Source organism: Hylaeus volcanicus, chromosome 3 (assembly GCF_026283585.1).
Source record: "Hylaeus volcanicus isolate JK05 chromosome 3, UHH_iyHylVolc1.0_haploid, whole genome shotgun sequence".
Classification (NCBI taxonomy): Eukaryota; Metazoa; Arthropoda; class Insecta; order Hymenoptera; family Colletidae; genus Hylaeus; species Hylaeus volcanicus.
In genome coordinates this window covers 17,983,470-18,005,120 of record NC_071978.1, presented here as the reverse complement: position 1 = coordinate 18,005,120, position 21,651 = coordinate 17,983,470, and the positions used below count along the sequence as shown (strand labels likewise).

At 32.0% G+C, this 21,651-nt stretch overlaps 1 protein-coding gene across 5 annotated transcripts in view; it reads right to left on the bottom strand.

The window, feature by feature from the left end:
* Positions 1-21,651, bottom strand: part of LOC128874247 (RYamide receptor-like) — a 260,772-nt gene that overhangs the window by 1,599 nt on the left and 237,522 nt on the right. For all 5 annotated transcript variants that reach the window (XM_054118782.1, XM_054118783.1, XM_054118785.1 and 2 more), the window contains 2 exons: positions 20,560-20,819; positions 8,120-8,336 (listed from right to left, as the gene is read on the bottom strand). In XM_054118782.1, coding sequence (XP_053974757.1) covers positions 8,120-8,336; positions 20,560-20,812 — 470 coding nt within the window. In that variant the 5' untranslated portion in view covers positions 20,813-20,819. The remainder of the gene's footprint in view (positions 1-8,119; positions 8,337-20,559; positions 20,820-21,651) is intronic.

The window sequence follows — 21,651 nt, the reverse complement described above, 5'->3', positions numbered from 1 at the left end:
AAAAAAAAAAAAAGGTTGTGTTAAGTTGTAATAGAAATCTATAGAAATTTTATCGCGACGGTATAATGGTTTTGTCAGAAAGGTGGTTACGTTTTTTCATAACACTGAAAGATATATTTTACATATTAATTTGAATAGCAGCACAATAAGTGACATGAACTTGTGGGATGACCTAATGAACCACAATTTATTTTATAAAACAAATTCATTCGTCTACGAGGTTTTAACAAACAATTGAATGTTATGGGATGTTCAACTGTTTATTAAGATCTTGTTCAACCACGAATTTAAATTGAAATGCCAGCACGTGGTGCTATTATAGAAATTTGTAATTTAAAAAAATTCTATTAACTATTAGTATGTATTAAATTATAAAGTGACCCTACAGAATTATTCATAACATACAAATGTTTATATACCTGGCGTTTTCGTTACTTAAGCATCTAAATATTTAAAATATTATCTGCAGTTGAAAGGTTAAAAGGGCTACTATATTTTAACGCATTAAAAAATAGGCCACCTTTGCATACTTCGTTTAGAAAATGTGTGGCACGAATCTTCCTCTTTTATACCTGGTTTTGGTGATTACTGAACTCTATATTACTTAATATTTATAGTTAGAAAAAAATTGATGTATAATTACGTTTGTACGTTATAGAATTTAACGGGATGAACAAATTAAGTCTTAACTCCGTATATTTTCACATTTTATAAAATATTCTATAGTCACCAAGTGAAGCTGAATTATAATCTGTAAGGGATGTTAGACATTTTGAATATACTTTTATGAAAATAGAACGATCCTTAACAAAGTGGCGCTAGTCGAAAGGGGAAGTTCCAGATTTTCGACGATTTTTCAACATTTCTGAATCGATCATTCACAATGTTTAAATTTCATTAGATTCAGTATTGCGAAAAATGTGTATTCTCTACTAATATCAAAATTCCATGACGATTGGATAATCGTTTTTCAAATATCCTGCAGACCGTATTCAAATTACGCATTTATTTTAAAATTACTACAATATTGAAATCCACTAGTAAAATTGAAATTAAAGAACAAATATTCTGCCTTATATATTTATCTTATATTTTTTTCTAAACTTTACGATAATGTTGGAAACTACATTCTTTTGCTAATAATTTACAAAATACAAATTTTGGTATCTCATCTTCGAATTTGTAAATTTCGTCCGTCAAGCGACACAATATGTGCTGAATTTAAAAACATTTAACGAATATGAAAGAAGTTTAATCAAGTCAAAAAAATGTTGAAAAGAATTAATTGTATAAAAAAATCTAACTTCATTTGTTTATTAATAATTCATATAAAGCGGCCCATAGACGGTGAATATTATCGCGCAATATTTGGGTCTGTGCAGTATAATTGATCGTGTGTAGACAATATTGAAAGGTTGTGCAATATATTGTGCGAAATTCAAACTTTTGAAAGTATATTGCACAAACGGATTTGTGATGCGAAAAAAAGTGGTGCAAGTGTGGAGGACGTTGAACCTGTGCTATGGTATTTTGAAGAAATGAAATTGCCTCCGTACGATTCAATCTTTTGCACAAATATAAATATTGTACAATAATATTGACCGTCTATGGCCCGCCGTCAAAATATTGTGCAACTCGTATTGCGCAATATTATTGATCGTCTATGGGCCGCTTAATTTCAGTTTTGTAGGAGTTAGTATAATTTTAAGAAAGCGCACCACCACAAAAGCTAACTACCAGTAGGTACCGAGACAAAATGTTGTAACTTCGTACTTGTATGTATTTTTTAACGCTGAACTAGATGGTGTTAACAAAAAAAGAAAATACAAGAACGTAATCGAAGTACAATTTCTTAGCATTTCTAAAGCGAGGAGATTCTGTAATGAAACCAAAAGTGACGCAGAATTCTGGGTATCTTTCGCGGAAAGGTGGATCCCGGGTCATAAACTCATAATATTCATGGAATTTGAAATATTAATAGAACGACTAATGGTACTGACAGTTACTAACGTGAAAGCTTTGAGACTGGCCGTGTGTTCCTGTGTGTACGAGTTCCGAAATTCTACTTCGTTGCGTCGCGTCGCGTCGGTTACGAATTCTAAGGAGTCAAACTCCTGGAACGTCCCACAGAATGTGAAATGAGAAACTCTATCGCAACATCCACCATGTGCTGCAAAATGAATCCTCGTGAACGATAAAAAACTTTCTATTTATTTATAACTAGAACAAATTGATGTATTATGTTTCTTTCGTTTTATTAATAAGTAATAGATAAGTACGTATAAGAATGTTCAATACCCTAGAATGTGTAAAATTGCTAAACAGTAGTTCTATTATTTCATAACATATTATTAAACAACAAACAACATCATATATAATTCATTTTAACTGCATAAATAATGAAAAAGAGGTTGTACATATTTTGTCATTGTTTCCAAGTTTCCTAATTAATATGTTTCTAGAAACTACAATTTAGAGAGATTTTTAAAAATTTAATAATAGCTTCAATCAATTTCTGCTAATTCATTATTGAATAAGTAAAATGATTGAAATTGCTGCCCATTGATCTGCTCCACCGGAGTAGAAAACAATGGTGCATTTACGAACCTATCGAAACTTGTCCGAGCTCGTTGGATTTCTCATTGACCCGTTAACGAAGTAAGTTAACCTGATGATTGTACTCTGAATATATCGCGGAAACCTTAATGTTTTCGTTTTTTAGTAGAGGTAGCACTCAGAACCCAATTCGTTTAGTTATTTATAGACAGTATTTTAAACGAGAGATTAAAAATATACCAAGGAAATGGCGATGCTTGCATAGCCTGTAATTTACCAACTAAAATTAATTTATAATCTTTGATATAACACTGCGAACGTTTATCAAGTAACGTATGATGAGGATTTCGCTGAAGATTGGAAATATAATTGGAACGCTACAGTTTTCTTTACTCATTTCCTGCGTTCGATACAGACTTCTATTATGATATCAATCTCTTATATAAATGATTACAGCCGACCCAAGATTAAATTGCTGAATGTGCTGAATGTGCAAAAGTAGCTACTTTTCAAATATTGTTCTATCGGAACGATAACATGGGACGCAATTTGTCTGTCTTAAAATGGATACCATAAATCATTCGGAAATTTATCTCTGTAGAACTGGACAAGCTTCGCTTGAAAAGCCTTTTAATCCCTTGTGGCTGTATTGCCGTTGGCAACTGCTTAAAATCACGATCGTTTCTGTGAATGTTTGGCGAGGAAAAATGTAAAGCAGACTCACGAACAATCGGCGTTATGTTTCTGGTTAATGAACGAACAATATTCTTTCTTTGAACGTACCCCGTTCTTCCATAAATGTAAAAATCCGTCCTATTTCTCTACGATCTCGACTTCTTCGTGACGTTGAATTATGGGGCCTGTATCGACAATAAAGAACGCGACTCTAAAAAAATGTGCGAGTAGGACATGTACGTAACCGAAACCGTTTGTGTTACTACGCAAACATTGATTTTTACCAACATCGTTTCCGACGACGGGAGAGTTCAACATTCTCTGGAGACCATCGAACGAACCCCCTTTTTTTTATAGGAGGAATCCACGAAATATTGGAATAAACTCATCCACTTTAAGTAATACAATCTTCATTTAATGTACAGCTTGGTACATTTTGAATTCAAAGTTATACTGTGATTTTCATGTTTTAAAGTTAAGAAGACGTCATTGCTGGTACGTTCAATTTTACGTGCCAATTATGAGACACATTGATGGTGCAAGTTATCGTTATTATTATGTTTCAAAATTTAACAGAATATTTTTTGAACAATTGTTTAGATTTCGTTAGAAGTTCTTTATAGACTTTTTTTATAGTCTATAATATTGTTCATATCTTATGTTAGAGGAGAATATTCATGTTAACTTCAAAATGTGTAAATATAAAAGTGAGATACAAATGTAGCGCATTATTCTAATGTTTCTCAAATAACATCTTTGTTACTATTATTTTCCTTCGTTTAACAGAATATTTTCCAAATAATTGTTTAGATTCTGTCATGTGTTCTAGTTTTGTACACATCCTTATCGAGCTGCTATAACATCTGTTTCTTTTGTTTAAACTAATTTATAATCTAGAATATTATTCATAACTTTCGTTACAGAATTGATTCATTTTAGCATAAAAATTCTTCAATCTACAAGTGAGATACAAGTTTTAATGCATTATACCAATGTTTCTCAAAGATAACATTTCTTTTTAATCAGAATTAAATTACATTGTTAATGTTACATGGATTATACTTTTAGTATATCCTAAAAGTGCTTTTGAAATGATTTCATATATTTTTTCAAATACGTATATATCTTTTACTAAAACAATATTATACACTACATATTAATAACTAACAACATTGGCAAGGATCACTTTAGGTTGAAATTAAACGTAGCTGAAATCAAAACTTCACGCTTCAAGCGATTTCAGTTTGTCGAGGGTCCATTGTAAAGCTTAATTACATTTATTTCCTGTATACGTGCCCTTCGTTAACGACTTGCATATTAATACAAGTTGCCGAGTTTCAATCTCGCGCGGCTTAATTGCAAAACGATGCGAAGCTAAGGTGAAGCAAACTGGTGAAAGAGTAACTTCTAATTAAACAGCAGTGATATGTGGGAAAGAGAAAAAGCGTTTTCATGCATCGCATAACTTCTCCATTTGAACGTATTCATTTTTCGTCGTTATATCGAAAATTGTAAAAATTGGTCACAGGAAATTTATTAAACTTACATTGAGTAGAAAAAAGTAACCAAAGTCGTGCCCTTGATTGGTTTCTTCTTTGCTTAATGATTTTCTTTCCTTAATAATAAAGGTGAAATTAAATTTTCAGTGGGAAAACTGATTCTGCAAATATTTCCTCGTTTATTATTACTGTGGATGTTTATGCAGGTGCACAAATGCAAAAATATATAAATTATCAATAATAATATACATGTTATATCGTTTCGAAGATAAAACATGCTTTCAATCAAGTTTCAATTCTTTTTCTGTGTCTGAGAAAATATTAATTTGCATAAATATCCACAGTCCAATTATTATCTTTGAGAAACAATTCACAAACTACGTACATAGATTGTTACTTTTATTCTATCTTTACAAACTGAAAGTGAAAATCCATATTTATTAATTCACAAATCAAATTATATCGAAGAGAAGACGCGATAGAATAATATCACGAATATGGAAATCAACGTGTTAAGGTCGATTCAGACTATACGACACGGACCGTCACGTTCCGGCAACGACACGTACCGGCACCGACACGACAAAACATTAAAACACGCGTTTTAATGGAACTATTCACACTATTCCCGTTGACGGAACGTTCAGGTCGGTGTCTGTTAAGTGTGAATAGTTCCATTAAAACGCGTGTTTTAATGTTTTGTCGCGTCGGTGCCGGTACGTGTCGTATAGTCTGAATCGACCTTTACTCGTTAGTACTGTATAACAAATTGAACATGATTCCATTGTTTCGTGTCATTATTTCGAAGTAGTTATACCACTCGTTACTTGTTATTACCAACTACTGAACAAAATAAGTTGAGAGATCAGACTTTGGCTACTTTCCTCTAATATTATATACTAACTAACGTTATTAAATGCGTAGGTAGGCTTTCCACGATTCGTACGGTTATAACGATGTATCAACCTACTCGTATTTGTGGAAATATCGTTTCGAGAGTACTAATCATTATGGCTGTCTAATTGATTTGGGTCAAAGCAACGTTTGTTATGTTCTAAGCTGACTGTGATTGGATCACGAGCTAATCCGATTAATGCAAAAGCGGATCATAACGTGATTACAATATGATAGAAAGTTCCTGCGAATTTTTGAAAATTAATTAAAATTGTTGAAAATGTTAACTAATGCGGGGAACGTTTTTTTAAAGCTATTTTCCTATGGAACACTCGTTATTGTTCGACAGTATTTGTTGGATTTCCGCGAGAACGCGTTTGCATAAACTTTATGCAACAGGAATATTACGTAATGTTACGTAAACCTTCAAATGAAATGAAGCAGAAGAGAAGCAAAATTCGAAATTCTCTGATTTACATTATAAAAAAGTTACTCGTTCGTCCGTACCGTTACCTTCAACTCCTTCATTTTTTAATGAGCATGTAATCAAAGAATTATTCAACTAGATATTATTTCAATAACGTCTACTTGTTTTCGTGCATATGAACAGTTTAATTCCTTTCAATTAGACCTGAGCAAATTTTAATTTAAAATTAAAATGGGAAATGACTATTTGAAATAATTTGTTTTGGGACTGTTATTTTCAAATACAATTATTTAAAAATAAAAATTATATGAATCCATAGTTATCATTACTGTTTATTTTAAATTTAAGGAAAGAAATAATTATCAAAATAATATACAACAAAAATTTCAATTAAAAAAGTCATTCAATTAAAAAATTTCGTTCGTAAGGAATTTTGATCTGGGTCTGTATAATATAATCGCAAATGAAAATAGTACCGAGAATACAAGAGTGGTATTATACTTCAGAAAAAATTTTTTATCTTCATCGCTTTCAAATTCGAAATCGTCGTGCACTTGTGATTTCGCCTGATGTAGTTTTGAAAGACAATGTTACAAATATTTCAGATCATTATAAAGTAAAATAATGTTATTTTAAAAGGGCTCGTTCCAAAAGTATGAAAACAATTATGAAATGAGAAGCGTCTTATTTGAAATAATATCATTTAAATGATATCATTTCAACAGTGTCCAGGTCTGCCTTTAATTAAAGAATAACATGTCAGGGCTCTGTAAATTTTTTTCTTGTATAGCTCACACATTGGATCGCTTAAACATTGGATCGATAAAATATTTAAATAAATAACTCTTTAATATTTTATCAATAATTCCTTCCCTTCTTTTTTGGTTTATTGATTCAAATGTAAATGTTTCAATCTGAAAATAGAGTTACGATTTTGGTCCTGTATATCATTATTTTTTAATAATATTCAGGATTTGTGTTAACTGACTAGATCTTCTAGAATTTATTATGTTTATTTATTCGATATACCTCATATACGATCATTTTTATTATTATCATTAAAAGTTCCTATGTTATACCATGTGTAATTCAATGTGGAAATTTTTCAGGGAAAAATAAAATCCTTATAACGTATGTGAATTATTAAATGATAATATTTAAATGCATATATTAATAATATTAATTTAGTGCATGCAAAATGTTTTCCAAACTTTTGTGGTGTGGTACCACAAATGAAGCTTTATTTAACAGTATAGCAATTATAAAGATACGTTTCGGAAATTTGCATGTCCATTATATTTACAGTACATTTACATCAACGGAATCATATTGAAAATTTGATCTGTTCGTGATAGCTTAGCAAACAAATGTTTCGAACAAAAGTTCATCGACAACAAGAGAAGAATTTATTGATCTAAAATAACAAATGTTATTGGTATAAGACTTCAGAAATATCCTTTTTATAAAATAGACGAGTCATTACGTGTTTTTTAAACAGCACCATATACCTTCTTCATATTTTTAAATTACATAAAAAAAATCAATTCAGTGATATAATTAATAGTATTAAATACTTCTTATTACACAACTTGATTTTTAATTTTGGACATTTATAATTTTGTTCAAAAATTATTTCTTTTTTATATAGTTTAAGTAAAAGAAACGTGCAATAATATGTCTCCTTGACAGTCCTTGTTACTGTTACACAATTTAATTTTTCGTATTCCCGATTTTGAACAAATTACTTTTCTTATATATCTGAAGTATATAAATAAGAAAATACATGGTGCCATTTATACGTAACCAAGGTGACTTTAATTTTACATGGAATAACATTTCCGAGTGTTCTTTTAACAGCAACAAGTTCTTTACCTTGTACCAATAAACTTTTGTTTGAAATGTGTTCTTGCAAAGCTACTTGATCCAACTCAAGTATTCTAGTGTCACGATTCATCTACGTACATACAGTTTCGGAGTGTCTCTGAAATTTAATTAGATGAAACGACATTTCGTATGCACCGAGTTAACAAGTTTACGTTCTAAATGTGCCGTTAGTAATTTCCCTTACCTTTCTCGTGGTAGACACAAACGAATATAGTTTTCGGCTGCTATCGTAACCAACGTGAGCACCGTGACCAGAAAGCAAAGGGCTTCGAGAGTCCATTCAAATCGGCATGTGTTCACTGACTCTTCATGTCCTGCCAGAATCACGATCACAGATACTGGTATCACGAGCCCTGTTACTAATAGGTCTGCCAATGCAACGTTCACGAGAAACGCATTTCCTAGAACACGAAAATTCGGCATTTGGTTAATTGAAGCCAAATAACTGGAAATAACTAAACGGAACTGTTCGCCCGTTGGAAAGTTAATTAAATTTCACTAACAGGAGATTGTTATACGTATGGCTTTTAGTTGGTAATTACAACATGCATTATACTCCATTGTATGAATAACAAATTATGCTCGTTGCATAATCGATTACATCATTGTAAATATAGTAATATCATTTGTAATATAGATATGTGTTAATAAAGTCCACTGGTTGCTGATTAAATTTGGATTTTAGTGTCAAAGTACGAGGGAAAGGTTGAAATGTATAGGTTAACATAATATATTCACGAAGGAAACAATGATATTGTGCAAAACACATGTTGCAGTTTTTCAAGAATATTAAATTTTTCGAATTTTTTGACGCGCGATTTTATCTCAAATATGAATAATAAAATGTGGTGCATTTGTTTTAGACATGAATTAACAATCTTTTAAGAGATGATATTATCACAATCCCAAACAAGCTATTGTTTATTTACATTTCAATTCTTCGATTTAGACTCAAATTTAAGTAAAAAACTATGGTTAAAATCAAAATAATCTTTGATATTTCAATATACATTTACATACTAGAAGAAGCATCGAGTTCTTATTACACTCTAAAATGTAGAAATATGTATTATGAATATAAATTTAAAAAAAAATAAAAACGTTAAGCTACATATATTTGCTTATATAATTCGTTGCTTGAATAACGTAATAATATATATTGTTAATATGCATATATAAAAGGAATCAAAATTCTTGTATCATTTTTCGCTTAAACAACATAATAATATTTATCGTTGTTAAACTGTAGAAATGTGCACAAGGTAACATTGGAAACTAAGAGTCGAAATGTGAATAAATACCAGCCAATTCGTGACTGTAAATTATCTTTTATTGTAATTTATACTTACAAGCTTCTTCTCTTCCCTTTGAATATTTTTTTTAAAGTGCAAAACAAATATTCGAGGAAACATATGTGAAGGTCTGATATCATTATTTATGATAAATATAGGGCAAATATAAATATACATGTAAAAGCTTAGTACATTAATACATTTTCCCAATGCCTCGAGAGTTTAAAATTCAAATTGGTAACCAGTGTTTACAATTGTGAAAGCAGAGGTATTGCGCGTAATATTGTCTTGTAAAAATCAATACGGCGATTGGCCGTGTGAAACGCAAAAGGGTGACGCCACGCAATAAACTGTGCCATCTGGTGCAAATAGGAAGTTACGCTTATTGACGAACTCACTAGCATTACTGGCTTAATTCCTCCCTCACTCCTGCGATCCAATACTAACTGCATCAATAGCGCATGTGTCGATAACTCAAGGAGTCATTGTAGTTACATTTGTATTCAGTTATTTTAGGATCAACTGATAGAAGCAGTTTATTTGTTTTCGTTTAACGTCTTAAATTACAATTACATTGTGCAACTAAGTAAATCAAATTTGAAAAAGGAAAGTTTAACATTAAGACAGCTTTACAATCTAACCCACATTAAAGAGAATGAAAATAAGAAATTGTCTCGCTTGTAACATACCCTCTACTTGCCATTTCATCTCTGTACTAGCTTTTGTCATTGTAAGCTCTATTGTATCACACGATGTCCAATTAAAAATAGAATCCATTCGAACAACGAACGCGTAACTTTCATCGAACATTTATATTTTTCATCTGAACTGTCGTGCAGGTTTCAATAGACCTTTTGTTTCTCCCTGCTGAATTTTTTTACAAATGCAAATGATAAATGTAGTACATTTGTGTCAGACATGAATTAACAATCTTTCAAGAGAAGCTAATATCACAATCTCAAACAAATATTATTTATTTACGTTTTAATTCTTCGTTTTAGACTCAATCTCAGTATTCTTTAATGTTACAATTCAATTGTCTAAAAGTTAATACTATATTCAAACAAAACTTTTATTCAAGCCAAAATGGTGTTTAATATTTTCAAATTATAATAACATTTATGTAGAAGATCCATTGAGTTATCGAATTAATTTGTACAACGAACATATACTATTCATCAAACGTTAATATTTTTCTGCTGAACTGTCAATAAATTTTTTGTTTGTGTTTGCTATCTAGGTTTTTGCAATAGCACCACTTGCGTTTTTGGTTAACGTGTGAAAATCAGAGGTGCGTCCCGTTTTGTATCACGTGCGTGAGAAATGGTCCCGTGTTCGTTTAGCCATGCAAATGATTATTTAATTGCTTGCGCTTGTTGATTCCTCTTTTTGACGACTATTTTAAACAAAAAACAAAGCGTTACCCGGAAGCTGCGCTGCATTTTATGAAACATAAAGGAGGACTTGAAATTCTGTAACATTTTCATCCGTAAATTTTTGTTACAGTCGGGTAAATACGTGTTACTGAAATTGAAATTTATTTAAGTTGCTCAGAGTTTTTGGTTTTTATGATTTTCCGTGACGTAATTGTTCTGTGTAGTTGATTATTCTATAGTCCTATAATAAAAGTATTATTATTTGGTCTGATAGGCAGACGATCCTGTTTAACCAAGCGAACGTTGGTAAAATAAAAATATTCAGCTTTTTACCTTTCATCGCGGAATATTTGAGGAAAAATAAGAAATTATTGCAATCACTTATTACCATAATCGTAAATAGTTACAAATTATTACAGTACTTGATCATCTTAAATATAAATCATAATAACCATAAATTATCGCAACAAACACAATAACCGTCAACCTTACTCACACAATTCACAATGTTCATAAAAATCATCGATGTTACTTACACGATTCACAAAATTCACAACAGTCACAAAAATCGGTCTTGAATCTCCTTGGAGCAGGTGTACGACTTGAGCAGCGTGTCTGACCATTACTCGCCATTTCTACTTATGTCGCTAATTTATGTTGCTTTTGTTATGTTAGTGTCCATTCCGATTAGTTGTAATCATTTAAAGAATTGCAGTTTGTATAGAAGAGGTATGGTACATTAGACAATGCCAGAATCAGTAGAACTGGCCAGTCGTGGCCAGACATGGTTAGCCAAACCTTTCGATTTATTTTTAGGAAAACGAAGCTTCCTATGAAAAAATATCATTCTTCACTTTCGATTCGTTTTCGAGCAAAGAACTCATACTCTGTTGATGACGTTATATTTAAGACTAGCTGTGCCTTTGATTCATCATAAAGGAAACCTCTGTACAAAATTTCAGCTTTCTAGGTTCAAAGGTTTAGCCTGGTCGTTGATTTGTCAGTGAGTCAGGGCTTTCATTTTAATATACATAAATTATAGATAAACTATCTTTACGCACGAATAAAGAGTACGTATATTCCATACAAATCGACTTTACCCTGGACACTTGTACATGAAAAAATCCGTTCCAAAGTTTCCCATTGGGGTGTTATTACAGGAAAACATTGTCCCCCGATACGTCTCCACGCCAGCTGTGTATTTCGGATGGTTTCGTATCTTCGGCAACTATAATCGAATCTTAATATCCGCGACACTAATCCATTTATTGCGGTAGAATTGCCGCACGTGTAATACTGCAATCAATTTCGCTTGAACCGAATTCTCCGCACAAATCGTCTTCTTGTTATGAACTGTTCGTTGATTACGCATTTCGAGGTAGAATTGTTCGCTGAGTTGGATATCAGTGGATAGTAGAGTAACCTGTACTATGTGTAGCATTTACTATTATCGACAGAAAACCGTGAAAGTAACAAAGGAAAATTAAGATTGAAATTATAAGAAATTCCAGTCACTTCGCTCGAAATATTGGAAAACAGTCTAAACAGAATTGCACTTTCGTGAAACATAAAAAGGTTCCGTAGTATCATCTTAACACATTGGACAATAAATTTTTCGCTTTCTACGTTTATCCTTGCTTACGACCCTAATCTCCACCCAGGGAATACTTCTTGTAGAAACATAGCACACACGTATATACAGACGTATACGTCTGATTGTTTCCACCGAGTTCTCAACTAGAGAAATCTTAACGTACATTGTACTTTTTCGAAGCCTTGGCTTAGTGAAACTTAGCAAACATTTAATGAAAATACCTAATGATTCGTTAACAACCTGTCTTTAACTAGAATTTCATCGATGTTAAAAGGAAAACGGTATTTATAGGTTGAAACCTGAACACATTTTCCATCACATTTTCCACTCCTAACAGTCGTCGCTAAAACCATATTTAAGATGTTGATGCGACGTTAAATGTATAAAAAAAGAAAATGCTTAATATATTCTAATATGTTCTCAATTGAATGTTAAACCTCTCCGACAGGAGTAAATGTAAAATACATTTAGTAATAAAGAGTTTCTTAAAAAGAGCTTTAGGGTTTCATGTTTAATAATAAAATATGTTTGCTTTATGACGGACACTCAAATTGCACTATATCATACGTAATGTGATCATATACCTATCATTCTCATACAAATACACCTTGTTTCTTTCTTTTTTAAGTGTTGACTGTTCACACATTCTCTTTCTACGTAGCACTGGCTCATATTTTATAGAACACATGTATCTTAGTATACATTTGCAATTGTTATTTATTTTTTAACAATGTTTGCTGAGCATACAATTAAACTGCAGATGTTTATGCAAATTCATATTTTCACAGATACAGAAAAAGGATTGTAACTTAAATAAAAATATGTGTATTATTATTCATATTGTATATATTTTTTCATTTGGCCACATTTTCATAAATTTTCTCATGTTTTTATTTACCATAAATGCATAAAAATCCGCCGTCTACATATAATAATTGGGGATGACCGTCCTTTTGCAAGAATAGACGGCAATAATTCGCTCAATATGAAATTACGCGTTGGTGTTATCACGAATTCTTTATCAGGTAGTCTCTGAGAATACGAATGCATAAGGTTAGTTAAGTGTTCCTCGGGATACTTTTTTTTTTTTACAGAGAAAAATTGATATATGTATGGATTCTTTAACTTTGAAAATATTTTAGTTATGTTTTAAAGTACCTTTGGTGATTTTTACAATTCATTTCACACAGAAATCTTTGAAATATCGCGTTTCTTCACAACTACGTGTCTCCAATCTGCGGGAATGATAACGTAAGAACTAATCGATCGATCGTATTTAAACTTTAGACACGTTTACTTTATTCGAATACCTTGAATATTATCTAAAAATCAAAATGAAATCATTGTACGAAGCACGTTTTTCTATTGCAAAAAGCTGCAGGAAAAGTGGCATACATTGATCCTGTTTTTAAACATTTCTAAAAAATTCAATTTTCTACTGTTTTTGACCGCAGTTTAGTTCGCATTCTTAGAAAACATGTCGACAATGTAAGAAAAAAGTTTTATTGATTTCAGATAACAATTGTAGTCTCTAGAATTCCCACCGGTAGCAGAACTGGATGAAAACTTGCTACGTGTACAGGAAATAGCTGATATCTCAAAGATTTCAGTGTGAAATGAATTGTCAAGTGTATGTAAAAGCTGATTAAAATATTCTTCAACTTAAAAGAAACCTTACTAAAATTTTCTTTCTAAGAAAATTCTTGAAAAACGCTTAATACTTGACCTTTTAATGTGCCATCGCCTCTTAATAAGTGTAGTTATTTCACTCTTAAAGACAGCGCTCTAATTCTGCAATTTTTGAGAGTGGCTTTCGCAATTTATGGTTCCCAATCCGTTCAACGTTTATGTCACTTATGATATACCGAGCCATTTCCGTTTCGCCCATGCAAAACAGTGTAACTTTCTTTTGGCATAGCTCGCCTTTCGCCACAGTTGGTGTCGATGTTCCGGGCTGCGTTGTGCATTCTTTTTCCGGACGCATCCGCACAGTGTCTACTTTTCAAATCCACGAATCGATATATCCGAAAACGGTACGGTACCGTAGCGAATAGGAAGCAAGGAGCATATTCCTCTTTAGGTTTGCCGAAGCATTCACCGACTTCGCGCCGGTTGGAAATAAATTCACCGTGATTAATGTAACGACGTACTTGAATTTTCTTTTAGTATTCTTCGCGAATTATCATCCGGGAACCACGGATGGAGGGAATGGGGGGAGCGTGATTCCTTTTCGAGACTCGAATCGCGAAATCGAAGTTCTGGCAACCGTTTCAGCACATACGGAGTTGTTACAGAGTTCCCTCCTTAAAAGCTTCACACAGATTTTTGGCAGCTGTTGTCGTCCTATCGCCATTTGATGGCTGTAAAGTATATGCTGTCATAGGTCCACTTTGTCACAGGGGCATATTTATCTTATGAAATTCTGGTAGGTCGTGTCTCATTTTCGAAGGTGTCGCGCTCCTTTATGGATTTAGGTAATTGAGTGCATTCCGAGTGCTTTAAGAGAGATCAAACCTTGCACGAATTGAAACTATGAAACTGACCAAGGTATTAAATGCATGATATTAGGATATAAAAGGTATAATAGATATGAATATACAAGGTGTCCCACGCAACTGGGACAGGCTGAACCTTCTAAATGGTTGGGAATAGAAACAAAATGTTGTAAGTGAAAGTTAAATGGTTTCAGATGGTGTATAACATGCAAATAATTTTATGCACTTTTGTGCATTGGTGCATCAGAAAAATGCAACTGCACTTTTTTTTCTAAATGGAAACCTATATTTTGGTCGACACAGATCACGATGTAGTTTCTTGTGTTTTATAAAAAAGGTATTAATATACTTATGCCCTAAACTTGTTCGTTAGGAAGTTATCGAAGGTAAAGTTATCTTCATTGTTTCTGTTTCTCAGCAAGTACCGTCGTTACAACAAGTGTTCGAACGGTTCTCCATTGCAGTCCAAGCACTTTTCCAATCCTCTTCTTGACGTTGCGCAATACATTTCTTATGTCACTTTCCGTAATTTTGCATATTTCTTGCTGAATGCGTTGTTGGAGCTCCTCGAGATTAGTAACGTGCGAATACACTATATCTTTTACAGACCCCATCGCCATCATCGGATCTCACACCCCTTGACTTCTTTTTATGGAGGATCTGTAAAAGATAGAGTGTATTCATTCTTGGCGGTTTGTTGATATTCTTCCGAGCTTTACTAGTCTTCTTCACCGCCTTTCCGTTTGGTTCTGGTCTCCTCTTCAAATACTTTTCGTAAGAGTCGTGAGAAATGTTGTACTGAAGCAAGTACTTGATACTAATCCTTCTTAATAATGGTTAGTCGGCACACCATGTAGAAGCTCATCTAAATTCAAAACAGTTCTTTAAAAGCAATCGTTGTCACGTCTAAACTTCAAAAATATTTTGTTAAGACTTAAATACATATTTTAATCCAAAACAAATCATAATTTCATAGTATCATAGTATCTACAAGTATTAATCTTAGTACACAAAGTTTTGGCTGAGATATTTTTAAAAATGTTCAAGATACATCACATTTCTAAGAAGGCTTTTTTTCCACGATAATTTGAGCACGTTTCATCTGAAATATACCAAACAAATTATTCCTTTAGAAGACGTCGACACTTACTGAATTGACGAGGGATTTTTCAAAATTTTGATTTTTACTAAACTGGCAGTTTGAAATTATCGTTTTCCTTGAATGAAATAGCAAATTTTCAACGAATAAAAATTCCTTCTTCTATTTAGCAGATGTTGACATTTTCTATCAGAATCGTTTCTTTGGTATGTTTCATATAAAACATTGCTTTTGTTAAGAAAATTTTAAAATTATCAAGATACAACAAATCATCTCAAATTACATATCAAGTTGAATACTTGTACTGTAAAATTCCTCTTTGCTTTAGATTGAAAGATGTATTCAACTCCTGACAAAAAGTCCTTGAATTTTAGCTACGAATGCAAGTTCGAATATCACTCTGTGCATTCTACGATACCGAGTACGTTGCAGATATTTCTTCTTAGCGCACTGCTTCCAAAAGGTTGAAAGAATCGAATAAACTGTTTCGAGTGAATTCGAAGAAAAAGGATGGCAAGCGATCGATCACGTCTCGCGAGCGTACGTAAGTCTCGATACCGCTGTAAAAAAAGGGAGTCGTAAAGCAGGATTTCTGTGGAAACTCGGAATTTTTCTCCTCGCTAAGCGAAGAACGGATATATATTTATTGTTACTGTCACAGTAAAATTGCGAAATTGTTATGGACGATCGGAACTCCCCGCTCGTTACAGGGGACACTGATGACTTCGGTTCCACGTTGGCGTTGGTAGAAAGACTTGAAGAGTTGCGTGCAAGGAAGTTTATGGCCGGGTTAACGACGGAAACGGAACGAAATTTTCCTGCTGAATCGTCCCGAGTGCGGCGAAACTTAGAATTATTTACGCGATTGTCAAGATTTACGTGGAATGGGGAAGTGGTAAATCTCCTTTGGTGTATTTCATGAAGAGTTCCGCAAACGAAGATGAGAAAGTAACAGAAGTTGAGCATTGCCGTGCAATCGTAAAGCAGTGGAATTTCGCGGATTAAAGGGGTACTCGAACCTCTTTAGGAATTTTAAAAATCGACAATTCTTTGATCTTATATCTCTGGAATAGCGATGGTAACGACGAAACTTTCTTTCGTTGTAGATCTCATAGAACACCGCAAGAAACATATAAAAAGTTTGTCTCCAAAATGAAAATACAATTTAAAAAAAAATGAAAGAATGATCTCTTTAAGAATTCACTAGGGGGTTGCTGGTCGATTTTGATCAGAATTTAAAATTGGCTATAAAAGTTATTTCTCATTTCTTCGACCAAAATTAAGCAAAATTTCGTTAAATAACATATACGTAGGAGCAACTTATATTATCTATGAGAAAAAAATTCATAAAGAAAGGAGGAAAAATGGTTTGAAAAAAAACAAGAATCGAAATGAAAGAAAGTTATATTAAGGGCTTTCCAGAAGGAGCTTTAAAATCTTATTTTTTAATAATAAATAGATGTGGTGGACACTTAAACAACTTCATTTTTTACGTTTTATTCTAATCTACGTACGTTCATATAAAATAAAACAATCTGATATGTTTGTTAGAAGAACCGCATTGCGCGCGATTTGCAATAAAAAAAATGGTTTATTTAATTCAAGATTGAACAAACTATACAAACACTTTGCTCAGCAACACACATACCGCAACCCGCGCAAACTCTCCACTATCGGATGCTCCGCTGATACGCGAATGTTCGAATCTGATGGGGAAGTTATCATTACGTTTAACAATATTAATATTAATATACAAAAGCAATATGACTTTTTCATTTCTCGACGTAATATTTCATACTCAACGAACGATTTTTTAAATAATTTATTTATAATCGACAGAAGTTCCTTTTAAGAGTATTACAAAATTCTAAAAGAAGCTCGGATATTCGGTGTCGTATCGGTTACTCCATATCCATTGATATATACAAAAGGCGATCTCGGTTGCCTAGCGTGGGCGTAAAAATAGAAAAGTCAAAAAGCATTTTTCTCTCTTGCTATTATCTTTCGTGGCGTCGCGTCGTATCTATGCTTAGGTGAGTTTTGTTCTTTTACTCGCGGGAACACATAAAAGGATCCTTTCGCTGCGAGGGGCAAAAAGGAGCGATTTTACAAAAGAACGTCGAGGGGACTGTCTTTTATAGAATTGGTGTGCTTTGACAAAGAGATTTTCCTGCCAATGGAAAGCTTCACATTCTATATGTCCTGAACCAATATTAAATGGAAGACTTTTCGAAAGGTTCTCGCGAGTTTCATCATATTTTTGAAATGGATATATTTATCGAATAATTTTTTTATTCATTCTAATTTTTCCATTCACAAATGGGTTTTATATTATTTCCTAACTTTGTCCGTTGCTGTTACTGCTGCTCTTATTCGTAAATATTAATTTGATGTTAGTTTATACTTTAATTTCAAAAATCCAATAATTTAAACTGTTCTTCCTTTGCATGCAAAAAAGGTCGAATTTTGTAGAAATGCATGACGATGACTCTTCACTTTCGTGATTAAATTATTTTAATAAATTACTTGTATGAATTTAATTAAAAAATGATACATAAGTATAGTACAAAGCAGCGATAATAAATTTAATGATTCGATGATGTCGATAGTTTATTTTCGTAATATATGCTGGGAAAATTAAGAAATTCATACAATTAGATCCATCTTATTTGTTTAATAAATTTTCTTTTAAATTATTATTACTATTTTCTATAATATTAATATATTCCAATCCAAAACCAGAGATTGGTACACGAGTAGGAATTCTCCAAATTCCAAAAAAGAAGTCTCTAGCGTGAAAAAACTGGGCTGAATGTATAAATCTCTCTGTCCACTAAATCTGTTTTAGTTGTGCATTGAGTGGAACTTACCGGGCGATTTATAAAAGCGGATTGAAGAATTTAGTACTACGTAGTATTCACAAAAATGGACAGCAACGCCCAAATAACAGAGGTTCGTAAATAAACTGCGACGGTGAAAAGCCATTTAGTTTACAATTCCTAACAAATTGCGGTAGGAATTTAAATTTGTATTACAATAAATATCTAAAAATGTGAAAAAAATAAAACCCCGAAATAAAATGCGATCCGAAGCAAACACTTTTTTTTTATCTACTTCTATTCATCAGGGTTAACTTGTGGAATCACGGTAATTCAATATTTTTTGTGTATTTTAATATTGGTTATTAATTTAAATGTTGTTTATTCAGATAAGGAAGAAATGAATAGTCTGACTAAGCAAGTTCCCAATATACAGATATATGTATATTTATTTATTTATTTAAATCAATAATTATTGTACATTTTAACATTAATAATTAATTCCACATTAATAATAAATAATTAATTAATGTGTTTCATTGAGATATAGAAAAAGATAATATTTTGATCAACCATGTTTCCAATATATTTTAATAATAAATATACAGCCAATAAATATGTATATTGAGTACATGTTTCAGCACATTATTATCTTCTGCTTTATTCTTTGCTACCTATTTGCAAGCTTTACATCAAATTTTGTTTATTTATTCTACATAAATCAAATTAATGATAATATCAAATAAAAATGTTCATATTCGATGTAATGTAATAATCAAAAGGTGATCAAAATATTAAAATTTAATTAAAATATATTGCATAGGTTTGATAGTGTCTGTATTTTGTTTCATTTTAATTACAAACTAATCTCTGTTGATTTATTTTATTCTTCAAATTTCAATCAATTATTATATACTCATCTGTATATATTGCTATTGTTACATATGTACGGGGAACCTACAAAATTCATTCCAATCGAATAAAAATATGAAATATCATTCGGAACCCTTCTAACCCTTTCAGAACGGGTTATATTTACACAATGTTGAATTGAAGACATTCATTCTTTCGTACAACCCCTGTTTCCTCGAAGTAATCCAACTGACACTCATTGTCAGAGGATATGAGTTACGTACCTGCTTCTTCATCTTACAAGGGAAGACCGCCTTGATCTCCGTTTTTATTAAAATTAGGCTTCCTTATTCTTCTTGTTATTAAAAAGATTCTAAAACTGCTTTCTTTGTAGCGAAAGATACTGTGTCACTTTCGGTTAGGGATTGAAAACGGTTATAATATCGTTTCTAGTTCTCGATACAGTTACAGTCAGTGTAAGAAGTATTCGTATAGCAACCAATTTAAAATAAAATTAATAAGAAAAGAAATAAGAGGTTAACATTAAAAATAATAAACTTTAATTTACGCAAATTCTACTCTAAAAATATGTAGGAATACTGGTAACTACTTCTTCCCCTAAAATTTATTAACAAAATAAATATATAAAGTTTTATTTTGAATTGTGGTTCCTGTACGAATACTTATTACACTGACTGTATAAGAACTGAGATAATATTATATATAAATATAATAGATTTGAAAGGTTCTAGTCTACATCGATTACGATTACGATTACGATTTTATAGAGTCGTTATTAGTTTGATTTGAAATCATACAAAAAATATACATAGTGTATGTTTAATGTATTCTATTAATGAATATAATAATATTAATATTTCGTCTTGCATAAGTGCAAATTTCAAAGTTCATTTTGCATCATTTATAATATCAAAGGGCCAATTGTCGAAAATAATTCCCTTATCATACATACATACATGTATGTAATGTGGTTAAGAATATTAGTGTTACTTTTCTCGTTAATTAAAAATACCAGCAAGCAGCATTACTTCCATTTTGGTTTCTAAATCTGAAAAAGGAAAATGAAATAGACATACCTCGTTTCTTGAGTTGATCCTCAACAACCACGGCTGAGATCATGAAGACGTTACCGACACTACCACCAACAGCCATCGACGCTAACAAAAGAAGTCTCGCCACCCTGGACCACGCCGACGACAGAGTGACCGGGGAAATATCAAGGTCACTGTCCAGAACGTTTTCCGCTTTATCCATTCTTATCTCTGACTCGAGGCCCATAATTTCAGCTAAGGTGCTCGTTGCACCGGGGTTGGTTGTCGTCGCGTTCATTCTGGAACTGAACAAATGTGATCACTGCTAGGATATCAAAGTCATGAAGTTTCGTTTTTAAAACTTAGAATATTAAAAAGGGGAAATAGAGAGAATTCGAACAAAATTGATGTAACATTGAAATTGCATGATATAGTCTCCATTTTTAAGACGGGGCGGCGATGTCATGATTCGAATGGATGATATTGACTAATAAAAGTTATCATATTCTAAACAATTCTGAAACACTATGTTGCTCAAGTACAGATGTGCCAAAAGTATTAAAACGTTTAATTATACATCATGGATTCATAGAACAAAAGTCATATGAAAGCATCGCTTTTTCGACCGATTCTTTTATTTTCGCAGAAAATAGTTGAAAAGTATTTTATTTATTATTATTTATATCTAAGTATTCTAATATTGTAATTTGCATTACAAGTTTAAATTCATAGCAATTGATCACGAAACAAGTTTATAACCGTTGTGAGTTAGGAATTATTAGAAAGCAAGCCGGACCATTTTATGGAATAATATTTTTTTTTAGATAATAAATGTAATACCACTTTTCATTATTAAAACAATAACTTAGATTTCACATCTGTATTGAATACATTAAATCCATTATTGAATGCGTTTTAATAATTTCAGAAGCTTGGACTATATAGTTGTTTTTCTTTTTAGTGGTTACGTTTAACATAAAAGAATAATATTACTAAAATCTAATGTCTAATGTCTAATATCTAATGTCTATCCTATAATGTCTAATGTCTAAATAAATGTTGTTTCCTTTTCGACCTTTAGTTTCTAAGATTGTACATAAATGGAGATCAAAGGAACTTTGTTTCCTCCTATTTCCT